This window comes from Hippichthys cyanospilos, chromosome 14 (genome assembly GCF_059441005.1).
Source record: "Hippichthys cyanospilos isolate Australia breed blue-spotted pipefish chromosome 14, RoL_Hcya_1.0, whole genome shotgun sequence".
Classification (NCBI taxonomy): Eukaryota; Metazoa; Chordata; class Actinopteri; order Syngnathiformes; family Syngnathidae; genus Hippichthys; species Hippichthys cyanospilos.
In genome coordinates, this window is record NC_142382.1 from 17,107,362 (window position 1) to 17,125,240 (window position 17,879).

A 17,879-nucleotide genomic window follows, 5' to 3' on the forward strand; every position below is an offset into this window, starting at 1 on the left:
TCAAACCCTTTTAATTAATCATTTTAATTGTAGCAGTACACAAAATGGATGCAGTTCACTTGTTTGCCTTGAGATGGCACTGGTGTGTTGTGATGAATGCAGAGACACCTTTTTGGGACAATTTGTATTAGGGTTATGGTTATATTAGGGTTATTTTACATTTCCAGGATCCAGGAAAGATTTAAAAGTCCTTCCTATGTGATGTCAAAGTGCTAATAACGTGCAAACAATGTGAACGTCAGACATGACAGCTCAAAGTGGTATGTTACATATGTGTTTTGATGTGAATATGTACATTCCACTGTGTGGTTTCGTGCTATACATGTGACAATACTTCTCTACAATCTACAATGTTAGCCGGAGCTAGCCTTTTGTATCTTACATTTTCTCTCGTTGGTAGAGACAACATTTTTCTGCCGATGCGTTTTGTAACCTGAATTTTCTGTTACAAGATCCGTTTGTAAGTAGAGGTACCATTGTAGTTTTGAAAGTCATCTTTGTATTTTCATGATTGTATTTTACTGCCCCCAGGTGGCCAAGGAATGCACTCCAGAAAAAGTTGTGTTGGCATTACCTACATAATTGCTTTCTTTTTTATTAAGTACAATATCGTGCTATTTTCGTTTATAGAGTGCTGTTTTCCTTATCAAAACACGACTTTTCAACAACAACTTTTCAAAACACGACAGTTCTGTGGAAAAACATAACTTTTGAATGTTTTTTTTAGGTGATTCTTTTATTTCTGTCATACCATTCACAGCTGGCATGAAGGACTTTCTGCTTCAAACCTTTGCCTTTCACCCTGAGCCGAAAACTATCCAGTGGTTTAGGGACCACACGGCACAGAGCGCTGTGCTCCTCTGAGCAGGAGATTGAATTGAGCCATACGGGAGAAGGAAGAATTTCACAAGACAAAAATGAAAAGAAGAAATCAAAGGAGAACAAACAAAAGGTAAAGAGGGAGATGAAGCAAAAGAATTGGGGAAAAGGGGTAAACGAAGAAAGAAGGGAACACAAGGTTGTAAAGCAAACCAAAACCAGAATGGAGAGGGAGAGAAGAAGCAAAGGGGGTAACAGAAAGGAGGGGAAGAGGAAAAAGCAGCGAACAACAGGAGGAAGGCAAGGGTATGGATGAAGAGAAAGGAAAACGAAAGGAAAAAAGGTGCAGAGATGGAAAAAGCAAGATGAAACAAAAGATGAAAACGTGTCAAGTAAAACAATGACAAAAAGAATAAAACAAAAACAAACAAGATGGAAAAACACTCCCAGACTGATTATCTGGGGGCATGAAAACCATTTAGAATATTTTTGGATGGAACCTACTACAAATTACTGCTAACATCATTTACACTGAAATGTAGACTTATTCAGCCTGTTTTTTTTTTATTTTAAATAGATCTAATTTAGTTACATTACATTTCATTTAGCTACAAAGACGCGTGGATTTTAGGTGTGTATGTGTGCATGTATGCGTGTGGGGTTTTACAAAAGCAGAAGAAGAGGAGCAGACATGAGGTTAGAGGCAAAGTATCACAAGGTCAGTGAGTTCAAGTCAATTTACAGAGTTAGTGATCAGGTTGAAGAAATAAACGTATAAACGTTCTCACAGAGTTAAAGTGAAGGATATGTCACATCCAAGCAGGAATGTAGTTTGATATTGTAGAAATGTTTATTTCTTTGGTGACTGATAATTTCAAACAGGGATGATGGAGGATGAGCTTCTGTAATTACATTACGCTGGAATTTATGTGTAAAAGGATAAATGAGTGTTTTGCAACAAACTGCAGTCAAAAGCTGGGTTGAAAATGACAATTCCTTCTGAAACGCTCAATACAGGCTTCCCAGAAACACATGCAGACCTGTAAGAGTAGGAAAGGTGGAAAATTGCAGAGCAACGGCGAGGGCGGGTACATAATAAATAAATTCAGACAAAAAAAAAAAAAGAAACAAGTGAGGCTGGACTGTGAAAGAGAAGAGTCAATCAGACTGTTGTTCATTTGACCGGGCTTACCTTTTAGCTATAGGCAAGTGACACAATACGATCTAAAGAATGGGGGAGGGGGGAGAAACAGAAGAAGAAAACATGGAAAAAGCGCAACCAAACAAAAAGAACAAATGAAGATAAGGATCAACAAAAATCAACCAGGGGGGGGGAGGGAAAAAAAGAACGAGAAGAAATGTTTGATCACAGCGTTGTTATAAAAGGGCGTTAAAGGGCATAGGGACATATTTCAAAGCACGGGATGCCTGTAAAAGGAAATGATGAACGAAAAACTAATCTTTCCAGAAATCATGGGACTTTATATGATCTTGTTGTACAATCACGTCACCTGTGCTCTGAAATACGTGTTTGGAGCTGAACAACACATCAAGCATGATTGCTCCTTAGGGTGTACACACACTATGCCATTTGTTGACTTTCTAAACTTGGTCAGAGTTGGCTGTTCTCTGCCTGAGCTTTTATGAACCTGGCCTTATTATCGCCCAACTTGGGCTGACTTTGAAAGGGCCATAAAGTCATCAAATCTTAATATATTTGACAATATCATGTATTGTGATAAGATTTAATTGCTGATGTGGGTTTACTGATGTTTAAATGCTCCAGAAAATAGCCATTAAGAAGTGTACGCCCAGTAGTGCGTACGCGTGCTCCTGAGGGGTATTTATTGCCTCCATACAATGCACTGGACTTCTATTGGGCAGCATCTCCTCACGGAGATGCTGGTCTTGTATAGTATTGTATGAGAAAGTGTGTACAAACTCAAAGGCAAAAGTGTGTACAGTACACACTTTTTTGTAGTTTGGTACTGCATTTTATTTACATTATTGATTGGTTTTGGGATATTATTTTTTACTTTGCATCAGAAAGAAATTCTCATAGTACAGACCAAACAAAAGTGTCATTAAACGTGGATACACGGGTTAATTAGCTGCCTTCTGCATTCTAAATCGAAAGCTGCTTTTAATTTTCACACTATCCACACTGTAACACTAGCCACACTGTAAATGGTTGAACAGTGTTACATTATTTTTTAAAAACAATATCATTTTCAGCTTGATTCTGCAAAATTGATTAATATTCCACAGCACACCAGAATATGGCAAGCTGGTTGGGAATCACTGTATCGTATTTATCATATAAGGTGCAAAGTTGACCAGCCGCTACAGAACCAATGTTTTCTGCTAACTGTGCAACTTGTTCAGAGTGAAGGTGTGTACATATTTCTAGTAGTAGAAGTAGTAATATTTATTTCGATGATGCACAGTGCCAGTGTTCATTGTTGGCAAGTTACAATATCATTACAGTGACTGAATCAAATCTCAGGTCAGGCCTTCCAGTGTGGAGTTTGCATTTTAGGTTAATTTAGGACTATAAATTGTGCCTAGGTATGAATGATTGTTTGTCCAAATCTGTCCTGACATTGGCTGGCGACCAGTCCAAGGTGTATCTTGCCTCTCGCTCTAAGTTAGCTGGGATAGGCTGCAGCGGAACCGACTTTAGCTTTGAAGCGACAATGTACTTCAAGCATGTCACAAATGTTCTAGTGTGAGTACATCCCACCCCAGCATGGAGCTTATTCCAGTCATTCTGCATGTCGTTCAGCCTCAAAGTAGTTATTAATATTATTAATATAATAAGCCGCAACAGCTGGTGAGATGAGCAAGTATGACAGGACCAACAATTATACACAAATCTGAATGACAACACAAAAACAAAAGCACCGCTAGATATTGTTCATATTGGTTATTACATTTTTTTTTTATATAACCTTGATGTAAAGAAAATGTACAGCGTACTGAATGTAACACAATTGCAAATGACTGCAAATTTAAAGGATTATATTGTCTATGAGTCACATGATTGCACGCCATTTTAATTGACATTTAACCAGGCTCATAACAGAAGACTGGCTTAGGATGTGCCTTCGTGGGACACATACTGTATGAGAGGCGTACATTACGTGCACTTCCCATGAGTATGGCAGTTAATCAGATGCCAACTTACATGCCAAGAACAGTTATTTGGAAGAGAGCCTGAATTAGACAGAGGTGACTGTGTGCTGCATGTTGCAGCATGTCCATAAGGAACAGATATTTAAATAAATCAATTTCTAAGTTTCTATGGATTTTGCCCTTCTTAATATGCAAACGTTTGTAATTGTCCTTGCAAACAGAGGGCTTTCGTAAAACTCTATTTTTAGGCATGTGTCATTTAAAATGTGCAATGTGATCTCATTTATTTAGACAACATTATATGTTAAATGAGGTTACCTGTGTGTGTGCTAAAAAAAAAACTGCAAACATGGCACAAATCAGGACATAAATCTAGTAATGATGCACCAAAATGAAAATGTATGGCAGAATCCGAAAAACAGAAACGCTTGGCTGTGCGCCACAAATACAGTTAGCAGCAAGTGACAATGCTGGAGACTTTGCTCTGTATCATACGATGACAATGTAACCTGCTAACATTCTTAATTTGAGATTCAAACTGATATATTTTTTTAATGGCAGTTTGTTGATGTTGGTAGCTCTGTGATGTGATGGCAATAAAAAGAGCCGCAAGGACTCAAGCTAGCCACTCTGCAACCAAGGCCAAGTCCAAGCAAATTATAGCAATTGCATGGTCAACCCTTTTTTGGTGCGTTTATTTTGAAGTCGGCCTATGCAACATGCTATTGACATTTGAGAGGTATTTTTTGACATTGGTAGGTATCTTTTAGCTCGCCCGTAGCCCGTGGAAAAAAGTAAAAGCTGGGCAGTGCTCTTTTATGACCGACTGAAAAGCTTTGCAGTAGTTGCCTACCAAGTGATGACTCTCTCTTTTTCTTTCTTCTGTGAGCACATATAAAATTCAGACGGAGGGTTGCCGGCAGCGGGTTTTGCATCATTACCGCATCCTTTTTCAGATATATTGTTTCAAATGAATTTTTTTGGTGGCCGAAAATTTGGTGCATCCCTTATAAATACTTATGACTTAAGCTAGGTGCTGTGATTGAGACGTCAACAATTGAATTTAATTAGTCATTGTTAAATTAGTTTTTTTTTCTCCCTTCTTGCTTCATGTGAAAGTTGCGGTAAAAAAACTGTCTCTGTGACTGTCATACCTGTGTCTGTGGGTAGATGAGTGCAAGGAGCTGGACTGTAGACGCGAGCAGCATAATCCTCAAATGTGGTTGGCTCCTGATGGTGTTGCACAATGGTTTCCAAGTATCGAGCACGTTCTTCATAGCTGATGTCACATGTCAAGGTGAAATCCAAATGGAGATGCATATACTGAAGACTAGCGAAAGGGAAGTTGGTAAATCGCCGTTTTAGCAACCCATTGATGACACACCGGTCTATATGATGTGGCACTGATTATTACTAGGTTTGAAGCATATTGGAATGTTGCATTGGCTGAAAAGCCTTCTATATATACTTGATAAATATAAAACAACGTTTTTTTTTATTGTTTTGTATACAGGGTTTGAGAAGGCCCTCTTTTAAAATACTTATGTGTTTGTTTCTCACTGTTTTTGTGTGTTGCATAACAGACACGTATGAAAACGAAATCTATGTTTGTTTTTTTCCCCCAGTATTTCTTCTATTTTTGTTTGAAATTTGAAAGCTGAAAAAAGTAGCTGGACTCCTGACCAGACGGCAGTGCTTCTCAAATAGTGGGGCGGGCCTCCTTCAGGGAGGATTAAGTAATGCCAGGGGAGGCGTGAATGACCCTATGGAAAAGTTTTTGTTTTCGTTATGTGAAGTGTAATTGCAAAAAAATAAGAATGTTCGTCTTTTTTTTTTCTTTCAGGAACTTTGATGCACTTTTTTCTCTTCTATTTTTGACTATTTTGCAACCTGTATAAACACTTTAAAAAATAATTAACAGTTGTTGAAAGTTGATTTATATTGATTTTTTCTTTTGTTAATGTTAAAAAGGATACGGGTTTAGATATACTTATACAATTTTCATAGATAATAATCTAATTTATAGTCAGCCCGTCGAGAGGGGGATGGGGAGGGGTCGAGACAAAATATAATTGAGAAGCACTGCCTTACAGCAATATAGCCAGCTAGTGGCATATCGCAAATTTGGGGTTCCGTTGTTCAAGTGCAAATATAGAGGAAGACCATTAAAGGAAGACAAGTTCAAGTTGACACAAAGAAAATTAAGATTTGACTTGCAAACTTTATCACCACGGGATCTGTGGCCGATATTTGTGGAAGCTGGACATGTTCCCGTGGAGTCAGATATCCAGTCGTTTTTGTAGGCTTTCAAATTTTTCGAAAAAAATAATTAATCTGAAATGAAACCAAGAACATATATTTAATAGTCCAATAGCCATACATCATGGAACATACACAAAAATCTAGAAAACTATTGCAACAATCATACCTATTTTAATATAGGGAGTTACTGTTCAATCACCCTGTACGTTTCACAAATCACCAGCTCGTGTAACCAAATGGTGGTCAACTGAATGTACTTTACTGTAAATAGAGACTTCTTCCCATACTAAAGGATTGAATGAGATTTGGGTAATAAACTAATAGGGTAGATTTTTAAGTTGTATTGATCACCTTGGGACTAGGATGGATGTAAGATGCTCTGGATGTGAAAAAAAAAAGAAAATCTTAAATGTAATTGAAAATGTGTGTTTTTGAATCATAACGCAACATGAAGCTGCATGGGTTAAAAGAACTTGTTTCACACTACCTTTACTGATGATTGAAATAAAAAAAACGTGGATATCTTTAGTCACTGTAAATGGTTTCCTGTATGAATCCATATTAGATAGAGAAAAAGAATGGGATGATGTGGCTGCAGAAAAAGGTGAACCATTCTCAAAACAATTTATCACTTGTATTACAGCCTTCAGCCATGGACTGCAAAGGCGGCGTGGGGACTCAGCTGAAAGCAGAGTAAATGGAAACCAGGACTTCAACTGTCCATCTATTAGCGATAACCTCATTGATAGAATGACATTTACGCTCTTGTCCTCAGTCCCAGTCATACATCTAACTATAATGACATCCAGGCGCAGCTGTTACAGTCATGTCAAGCACACACTCACATCTCCCTATAGTATTACCATTTACTTTCCCAGCTCCAATAACAAATTATTTTCAATGAGAGGTACGCATGTGTGTGTGAGTGTTATACAACTAAATATGATGAGATCCATTGTGAACAGCAATATGTGTATATGTAAGTGTATGTGTCCTAATTTGAGTGGAGATGCGGGCAGGCCAATGAATCTCCAAAATGAAATCTGCGTTTGTTCCTCTGTGTGAGATAGTGAATGGCCAGTGAGCCATTTACAATAGTGCCCATGGGTTTTCTATTGGGTTAGAAAGGGCCTCAAAAGCAGAGGGATTCAGGTCTAATTGTAACAGATCCAGTTAGAGACAATCATCATAACAATAACATGACTCTTTCAAAGCGGGGAGACATACCGAGCTGGGGCAAAAGAGGAAAGAGAAATACATCAAGGATGAAGAGAAAAGAAGGAAAAAGAAAGTATAAGCAGTGTGTGTATTTATGTATATATTACATACAGATGTCTCACTACTACTGAAGTGTTAAAATATCACTAGTTTATGACCCCCCCCAAAAAAAAAACAAAAAAACAAACTGTTCCCTGTATTAATACATTTATCAGCAATCAGATATAAAAGTCAATACAATATTCATCAAAATGTTGAATATCAGCACCAATAAATGATCTATAAAAAGTCACCACATCCTTTCCAGGCTTTTGGGGTTTAGAAATTAGAACAAGATAAATCTTTCCATTTGTTTATTTGGATCAATTGTTTGCACAAATGGGCAAATCCTTATTATTGGATGTGGCTAAGCTCAGAAGGAACCAATCACATTCAATTTCCCAATTTCATTGTATACATACCCTACATTGATAATACAAGCATTCTATTCTGTTGTATTCTATTCTAACGTATGTTGACTGGGAGCCAACAGACTTGCCACTATTAAAATTAAGAGTCTCCTAAATTTGACACACCACAGAGAAGGGTGTTGTTAACAAAACTGCCAAATATGAATGCTTAAAAAAGAAAAAAGATATACAATTTCCCTTTAAAATAATTAAAAAAAGACATCCTCATCATTGTTAAACACTGTATGACTGTCAGTTGAATACAATGAAACCACACCCTGTTAAATTGTCAGATGTAGGGCTGTCACTATCACGTGTGTGTAAATTTTATCCATAGTTTACATCACAGTTCTTTTGTTCCTTCAGAAATGAAGCAAAATTACTCCTAAAGCTACAACCACAACGGAGGAAGAAAATGACATCTCTTTATGTTTCACACAGTTATCTATTGCTGTCATCTGCCCAACATGGGATTCTATTTGTGGCCCTAAGTTGTTGTGCTCATAGAGCAGCTCCCCTCAGTGCGGAGACAGACGATTCTTGGACGCATTCTTTGGGGAAAAAAAAAAATCTTTAGGTTATCTTCACCTTATCAATCATAGAGTCCAACACACCAGTTGCACCAGGAGCAGCCATCTGAATATCTCAACACTACACACTGAAACCAAACCAGCTAACTAAACACATTAATTAAAAGGCAGTATAAACAATGATTTCCATGGTCATAAAAGTAGAAATCCATGAGATAAAAATAATAGGCTATTATATGATTATTTAAACACATCTACTGTCCAGCTCCCCCATTTTCAACCCAAATGACAGCGACCACTATAAAATAGAGTGTAATTGATTTTGAGAAGGCCTCTTTTAGTCATTAGTAGGAAAATATCTCTTTTCCCAGGAGTAGACAGAAAGGGGGTTGAATGATGGGAGAGGCACATGCGGGAGAAAAGAGAAATTGGGAGCATAGAAAGGTAGATGTTAGAGGCGAGAGAGGCAGATAAAATGCTTTTTTTGTGTCCAGTCAGAAACTCATTTTCTTTGGTGAGGTTTCCATGAGTGAAAAGAGTGACAATTCCGTGTCTATCCATTTTACCCTTTTTCTTCCCACCTCTCTCCTGCAGTGCAGCTCATTGTGGTGGTGTTCGACTCCTGTGATCACTTGTGACAGAGTGAGAGTGAAGGCGAGCGGGCCAAAGAGAGGGCTTGTTAGCACATTACGAGCTTGGCCCACCACTGCAGGGTGTATGTGTGCTGGAATAGGAATGTGGCTACACATGCAATGTACTGTGTCAAAGGAGTTAATTCTGCCCATAATAGCTTGATTAATCATTATATATACACATGACATGTGTCTTTCTGGCAATTTGTTAACATTTTGGTGACCTCCTCTATTTGTCTCTTTGGAGACAAAAAAAAAAACTTCAAGTTTGTGAAGTTTAACTTTGACTAAATGTGATATCCTGTTAAAGAAAGCAATCATATATGTATATATCCCAGTGGTGGGCTGTCAGAGCCAGCATGGCCTTCTCTGATTGCCTAACACCACCTGACATCACTATCATAATTATAATAAAAGTCAATTTCATTTTTGATTTATTTTTCCTAAATATATATAGATATAACTATTGTCCACATTCTGTTCTCTTTGTGTCATATTCAATCCATTTGGTTACACAGTGTTATAGTATGTATTTTTTCATTTTAATACGTTTTTGTCAGTTTATTTCATTCATATTCTGTTGTAAATTCCTTGTCGCTAAATTGAGAGTGTATGGAGTAGTTTTCTTTCGTGCGTGTGTATGCTGTGGGGATGTCCATTTTTGTGCACTGGTTGTCGCAGGCATATTTCTGGGCAGCTAAACGGGTCCTATGAGGGGGACGCGTATTTGACTTGTTTACGTTGTATTGGCGGGCGATTGCGGCGTGCGTTGAGTTATGAGGCAATCACCGTGAGAAAAGGAGGACATTGAGAAACCGTTCGGTTGAGTTCTCTGGAGTTGCCAAGTTTGGCAGTGAAGTTTGCAAGAGGAATAAATGTGACATTGCTGAGTCATGTGTCCGACTCCTCATTGGTCTGAGCTTCTGTGTGGATGAACTGCTCCAACGCAGCCTCCTTGGCTACAATATAGTTCTATTTGAAACAAAATCAATTAAAGGTAAATAAATAAAATTATGATCTTATATTAAACTGCGATGTGTAATTTAGCATACAATCTTGTTAAAAGCTTGCCTGCTCTTGGTGGACTTAATAAAGCTTTGCAGACGAATAATTTTAAATTCCCTTACATTTCCTTACAAGTTTTGACTATCACATATAGACAATGTTTTAACGCACGCATACGCAGCCATCCTAGTTGTTCAATATAACTATAAGAGTAAGTGCTTTGGGGATAAGTGTACTGTTATGTAAAGCTTATCTTGACTACAGCCGTATCAGCGTATATACTGGATATCCGTAGAATGTGCAGTCGTCTGATCAAATGTTCAGAAAATGTGAGAGTGACTGGAATGCCAATAAACACAATGAAAGCACCTGACTATCTCTGACATATATGGACATTGTGCAAACAGCCAACTAACTGCTTTATTGACAACGCCTAGGAGTCTACTCAGAGCAGATCAATAATCTTTGACTCCTCTCAACTAGCAGAGTGGAGCTCGGCGGAAAAAAAAAATGTTCAAAATGACTCGTCATGAAATGTCGGATCGAAAAAACACAGTTTGCTACAGTTGAACAAAAACCTTGAAAAGTGAAATCCCCAAAGACAAACAATTTGGATTATGAGAAATCACTGATCAGGAAGGATCAAGAGATCCCAGTGACTAACTTAAGTCGCCCATTTTAGCAACGATCAAAATGCAACAATATAATCTTTGCCCCTTACGGTTAGGTTAAACTGCTTCCGTGAAAGAAACGCTGGTATCTCACTCAGCATCTCACGCACCACCACCACCCTATCTGTACTCCCCACCCGAGGCATTGGAACAGACAACAGAGAGAAGCACATCAGAGGGATAATACAATTGGAAAAGCTTTACAGCGTGTAATGATAAACCTATGTGTACATGTGTGTGTGTTCCTGCCCAAAGGAACACGCTAATGGGTTTATATCTTTCTGTGATAGCAATGATATGGAGGGTTCTGTGATTTCATTACGTGTGTGTGTGAGTGTGTGTGTGTCGACGGAAATGGGTTGGCCTTATGCACAACTCGCATCAAGGGGGACACTTAAGCACAAACACTAAAATATTTACCCCAATCAAGCTGTTGGTTAACTCAATGCAGAAATTGAGGCCATAGAGGAAAAAGTAAATGATACATTCATTACCCCTTTGCCGTGTGAGCTCACCAGATTGCAATTACAAATTATATTTCACTGAAACACGCAGTGCAAATGCTGGCGAACTTCACAAAGACTATGACTTTAATTCTTTTTAATTAAAGAGATGGCTCGGATCCTTATCTGCAGACGCCAAGAGACATTTGCCAAACGCACATACAAACCAATACAATCTTATTATACAAACATTAGTGATAAGTGTGACAATTTACTTACTGTTACAACGTGTCAAACAGAAACCCAGCAAATCTTGTAAAAAATGTCACGTGCTTTTTTCTTTGGATTTTTGGTAAGACTCAAACAAGTCCTACAAATTGGATAGAGAATTTAACCAGTAGCAATATTAGTATCACTAAAGTTTTTTTGTTGTTTTTTTAATTTTATGAAATTACAATAATGCAATGAAAGCATCACCGATGGATGGGCTAAATGTGTGCTGTTAGTCTTTAGGAAAAAAAAAATCACGGCAAACACAGAGCTGCATTTAAACGCTTTCAGTGCCAAGCGTTATCCGAAAAGGCAACCCCTAGAGTGCCAACGAATTTCCAGCACTTCCACTCTTCTTTCAAGAACGAGAGAAAAAAAATCTTTGCTATGTCTATCTAAATCATATGAAAGATTGGGTTCCATTATTCTATCCAGAAAAAGAAAGTAAGTACCTTTTTCTGTTCTTTAGTTGTCACTGTTTGAAAATAGGTCATTTGAGTGACATTCATTTTGGACAAAATGAGAAAATGAGCTTTGTAAAAAGATGTGTTTTCTACACGACAGTGACTCTAATATTTTTTGGTTTGATGGTAACTGAAACATCTGAACAGTTCCCCCCTTTGATAAAACATGACCAAAAACAATGAAAATGTCTTTTTGATGGCAAAATAAGAGTTTTCATGTGAACATAAACAGCAACATTTTCACATTTGACAATATATTTGCATATTTTTGGCTATTTTCAAGGTATATTTGCATGCCTGTGTTTTTTTTTTTTTAACTTAAATTTAGTTTTTTGCTAATGTGTCACACATTCTCCTAAATGCAAGCGGACGCGTTTTTGTTTGGCTCCCTATACAGAATCACTACGCTAGACGATAGCGCTTCCCTTTGCAGTTTCTTAGAAGTGCCTGAGGATGGATATCGGATATCTCTGAATCCGTATTGGTATCTATTCATCTAATGAATCTGACTTGGCTTGAACCCTTTAAACCACGCCGCAAATGATGTCCTCTGCGTACAAAGCCGTCAACACACAAATCCTTGACAACTTGCTTATAGAATACACTTTATCAGCTTTGTCTCCATTATTTGGCCAAGACATACTTTGCAAGATTGCGAGCAAATATTTAGCTAATCGTTTGGGTTATGCTCTTTTATTTGGTTTTCTTTTGTTCTCTTTCAATACTCTTTGAAATTTATGTTGAGCATTGCCAATTGGAAAGTACAACTCAGCAAGCAGACTAACATTAAAATCTGTGTAGCTCCAGTCTTAAAATGACAAGTGCACCATCAGTTAATGTCAGTGTTATGGCACTAACGTTTTTAATGTTAGTTGAAACATTGCTTGTCAAGTTTAGATCTTGAAACATAATTTCTTTTTCCGCATTTCCAATTCAGATTTATCCACACGTCCATCCATTTTCATCTTAGCTTTCTCCGGGCCATAAAATGGGTACATCCTGAGTTGGTTGCCAGCCAATCGCAGGGCGCACACAGACAAACAACCATTCACACTCACAAACAAACCTAAAGGAAATTTGGAGTGTCCAATGTACCTAACATGCATATTTTTTTGGGTACTGTGGAACAAACTGGAGTATCCGGAGAAAAACCACATGGGCACAGGAAGACACAGCAAAGCTGGACCGAGAATCGGACCTGCGACCTCAGGAAGAACATACACACTCCAAACAGCAGGGTCGGAGCTAGAATCGTTGCATTTACATGGAAACACTGCGACCTCAGAGCTGTGGCATTCGTGCTAACCACTCGGCCACCCGTCAATTCAAACTGTTGTTTCCAAATCCAAACACATAATAGTTTGACCAGCCTTCCAAATGATTACATTCAATGTCTAAAATGCCCCTGTCAGGAACATAATAAGTATTAGAGCTCATGTCCTTTGAGCCCCCCTTTCACCTTCTTGCATAAATTCAAATTCATGAACACAGTCACAAAGTATTTTCTATTTTGTACATTGTCTGCCGCTCATGTAAACAAGGGGTGAATCAGCTGTGTTTATCGCTCAGAGGCTCAGAGGCTTTTGCTCTTGCAAAAGCTTAATCAAGCCACTGATGGCCTCAACTCATGGGTCTGCACTCGCAGCTCACCGGTACAAGATGCGTGTGGGCACAGTCATTACAGGACTCTGACATTTAGTGAATTAGGCAAACAAATACAGTAAAACATGGAACATGCAGGATATCTAAAGATTTTAATCTTACTTTTCACTACACGATTACCATGCCACAGGTCTAGCCATACACTGTATCTCAGGTCATAACATTATGAGAATTATGTTACAGACACTACCAGAGTATTTTATAATGTAAATGAATGCAAACTAATTATAAAAGTATAATAATACATTAGGTTAGGGGTGAGCGAGGATGTTCACCATTTAAAAGGGATCTTTAAGTTTAACTGATTGTCCTTGATAATTTTTCTAATTTACCATGTAAGATCTTACACTTTACTACTTTATTTAGTGTTGTTATGTAGTAATTGTATTTTGGCTTCTCCTACAGATTTAAAACGAACTACCCTGCATGCAGAGAACCAGATCACAATGCACATAGAATATGCAAAAAATACATAAGGTTGCTAACTTGATTTTTTTTGTTTTTTTGCATGTAAAATGGATCAATGAATCTGTTGAATGTTTTTCAACAATTTTGTTATAATACTGATAATCTCAAGATGCAAAATAACAATAATTCTGATATGATTTCTGATGGTCTTATTTAAAGACTGATCATCAAATTACACCTTAATCTTATTGATAAATGAACGTTGAAAACACATGCACACACAACATGCACACAAACAGAGAGAGGAATGGAAGAGATAGCTTTGACCTGTTCTCACGCTGTTTGTTTTCATTTCCTGTCTCAATTAACCGATCACCCCCCGGCAAATTTTGCATTTGCACACAGAACTATGCTCATTTCATTGAACCTTAAAACTCATTTGGACTGCCTATTTTTTTTAACTTAATCTGCGTTCCGTGAGTGAGAGTAAGGTATTGATTACATACATAATTTTGTTTGAGATTGCTGTAGAAACAATTTTCAATGCAGAACAAAGGAAAAAAGCTTGATTTATGCTGATTTGTATAGCACACTATTTAAAGGGACACTATGTAAGATTTAGACAGTTTTTCATTAAAAAGGAATAAAATAAATTATTACAAATTTCAAAAACTTGCATATAAAAGTGTTCTTAATGACCAACAGTATGTTTTAACTATAACCGTAGGTCTAGTTATCATTAAATTATAATACATAGGGGATGGCACTTCTCCGGAGGCTGCCATGATTGTTATAGCTACGGACATGGGTAAATGCAGCACCTCCTGCAGTTCATAATGAAAAACTGTCAAATCTTACTCAGTGCCCCTTTAAGTTGTTTTTGTTTACATTTGGTTTGATTGGGAAAATGATTTTTTTTTCGTATTCTGGTAAAACAAGATCGCATTGCAAACAGGTCTTAACACGCCAAATCAAGTTTAATTTAAAATGATAACAAAGGAGTCTCCCACAAGCCCACCGCTGGCACCACCTGTTGGTGACGGAATTTCTTTGAATGTGTGAAAAGTCATTATTCTAGCGAACATGGTCTTGGACTGAGATTTTTTCTTCAGAAATTGGATGAAGAAAATATATATCTCAACATAGCTGTATACATGTTGTGGACATGCCATCTTTGCCATATTATACAGCCAGTATGTTGACTTTGAAATGAAAAAGAGACAAACAAAAGCAGTGAAGCAAACTAAGACCTTTTCTTTTAAACTACTATGTTTCATGGCGCCATAAGACAAAATAGGATCTCGGCCCAAACCAAGAGGATACTATGGTTATGAGTGTATCGGACATCATGAGGTTAAGGACAGTATGACCCGATTTTAGCATCAGCAACAACAAAGTGTGTGCAATTTGTGAGGTTGTGCCCTCACCTTTCTACCATTGTGAGGGACACTCTTCTTGTCACATGCTGCAGATTGTAGTCTTACTGGGACAATGGGCTCAATTGAGAGAGCTGGCAAAGAGAAGCCAGGCAGTCCGCTAGCGTTTGGCTGCTGTTGGTGTTTGTGTGTACGTGCGTATATGTGTGTGGATATGGGGGATAATAGCACTACATGCCCAAAGCTGCCATCATTTCACTGGGAACACGGTGTGACAGAGAGGGAACTGTGGTGACACATACATGCACAGACAACACACACAAACAACTGTGCTATCACACTGAGCCATATGCTGACCCCAGCCACATTACAGCTATCCCTGCCAATCAACAACTACATGCACACACACGTTCACCCACTCACACAATAGAACTAATCCTGAAAGCCTGAAGCAGCTACACATGAACATTTAACATGAACATGGTGAAATACAACATAAATGGACAGATGACATATATTTGAATATTCAGCCATGCAAACATACTCTTGCTAAAATCAGTTAGGATGGGTATGTGTGTGTCTTTGTGTTTCTGTGTGTGTAGCAGCTTAGCATCTCTCCAGCATTGTTCCCCCAGAAGCATAATCATCTCGGACCAGATGGAGAATGGCCACAGCTTGCTCTTTAACCCACACTCCAACACCTATCACATGCAAATAAATAACTGGGGAAGATTCTGTTGGAGGTGATAAGTTTCCGACCCGGGAATTCAGTGGTGACTCAAGTTACTTTCACCATGTAAAATAATGTTACATAACTATGTGTGTCTCTAAAGAAGTGACAGAGGCATGTCACAGAGTGTTTCTACAGCACGAAACACAATTGCCTTTATTTTTCTAATAGGCCTACAGCACCACAAAACATCTCCAAACTACAACACTAGAATATAGTAACTCAAAATCAATATTTATTTAGTAATGTGACAAAAAAACAAGCACTTTAAATCAAAAGGTTCATACCCAATTAAAAAAGAAAGGATCATACTAAACAAAGATGTTCATGCAGACATCCTTTCTTTACTTCTACCCATTTTTGTTAGCTAGCTATAGCTGCTCAAAAAATGTCCAAACACAATTTCCGGGTTAAAACAAACCAGCTAGCAACTGTGTTGGTTGACCTATCCTGATAATGTCCACATAGCAGCACACTATTTGCACAATTTACACATTTCAAAGCTTTGGTGTTTCAAACAAGCACAAAAAGACTCAGAAGCTGTTGGGCACATTGCATTTACATGGAAAATGGAAAATACATAAACCTGGTATTTGATTGGACAAAAAAAAAAATCCTCAAAGGAGTGGAAGCTTGGTAGCTAAGAGACACCCTATAAAATGACAACAAAAGTGTTGGAAAATTTATCATTACAATTTCATGTAAGTTGTTAATGTAGGCCGGTTCCTCGGATAATGTTTGGGCCAGCAGAGGAGGCCTTGAAGGCCCTGTCTGCACAACACAGCTGCCCTGGCAACTTGGCACTATGAGTACAAGTGTGCTTTTGGATGGCTGTGGTCATGGTGAATGAACGATCAGAGGGAGTTGGAAGGCAGATGGACTGCCCTGAGGGCCAAGAGACAAAATGCAAAACAAAAAACAAGGGTTTGGTGGGTGCAGTAAACCACTGACACTTTCAGACCTGCCAAAACTCTTTTCAAAACTCTTCTTGTCAACCCCCTTCCTGTATTTCTTTGTATGCCAGGCTCTTAAGAGTCGATAACCGATGTCACGATGCAGCAATAAATCAGAAATATACTGCATAAGAGCACTCAATCGAGGGAAGACCAACACCAAGGACAGTGCACAATACTGTAGATCACTGCCACAAATAATGTCCTGTTTCATATCAAAGCTTTAGTTGTTGACTTTATTTGAGGCCATAATTTTATTAATATTCCAAATTGTTTTTATGTACATTATTTATTAATTATCTTTTTACAACAATTTCAGTAGAATTAAGACTCGATCATTAAGCTATGAGGTTTATAAAAGGGTATTGTGAATATTGATTGATTCAATTCTCATTTCTCTGGATCTACTATTAACACTCTGTGCTCAAGGAGCACGACCTGAAATTTCCCACGCCCTGAGGAGGAAGAGATGGAGATGTTGTGCCAGGACAAAGCATCGATTAAGGAGGAGATTATATCAACGCGTACTCCCATCTGCTATCATGCGTAACATTAGCGCTTTCACCAATAAGATGGACGAGCTAGCAGCGCTAACCCAGCATGAGAGAGATTTACAGGAGTCAAGATTGCTGCTGTTTCCAGGAGTTGTGTCTAACAGCATTTACACCAGAATGGTGTAAATGGCGAATTGGAAGCAAAAGCAAGTACCATGTAGTACATAGTATTCTGTGTGCTCTTTCTGTCGAATGCATTTTTTTTTCTATATTTTTTTGTACCCACTATTGCTGCTGAAAATATGCAGACTCACCCACTAAGGGTCTTTTGGATAAAAGTAATCAATACGAATCTAAT

General features: G+C 38.0%; 1 protein-coding gene across 4 annotated transcripts in view; it reads right to left on the reverse strand.

The window, feature by feature from the left end:
- Positions 1-17,879, reverse strand: part of ralgapa1 (Ral GTPase activating protein catalytic subunit alpha 1) — an 80,803-nt gene that overhangs the window by 3,238 nt on the left and 59,686 nt on the right. For 2 of the 4 annotated variants that reach the window (XM_088432854.1, XM_088432851.1), the window contains exons 45-46: positions 5,109-5,233; positions 752-860 (exon numbers count right to left, since the gene is read on the reverse strand). In XM_088432854.1, the coding sequence (XP_088288980.1) occupies positions 752-860; positions 5,109-5,233 (234 nt within the window). The remainder of the gene's footprint in view (positions 1-751; positions 861-5,108; positions 5,234-17,879) is intronic. The other 2 variants (XM_088432855.1, XM_088432852.1) reach the window with 1 other exon arrangement.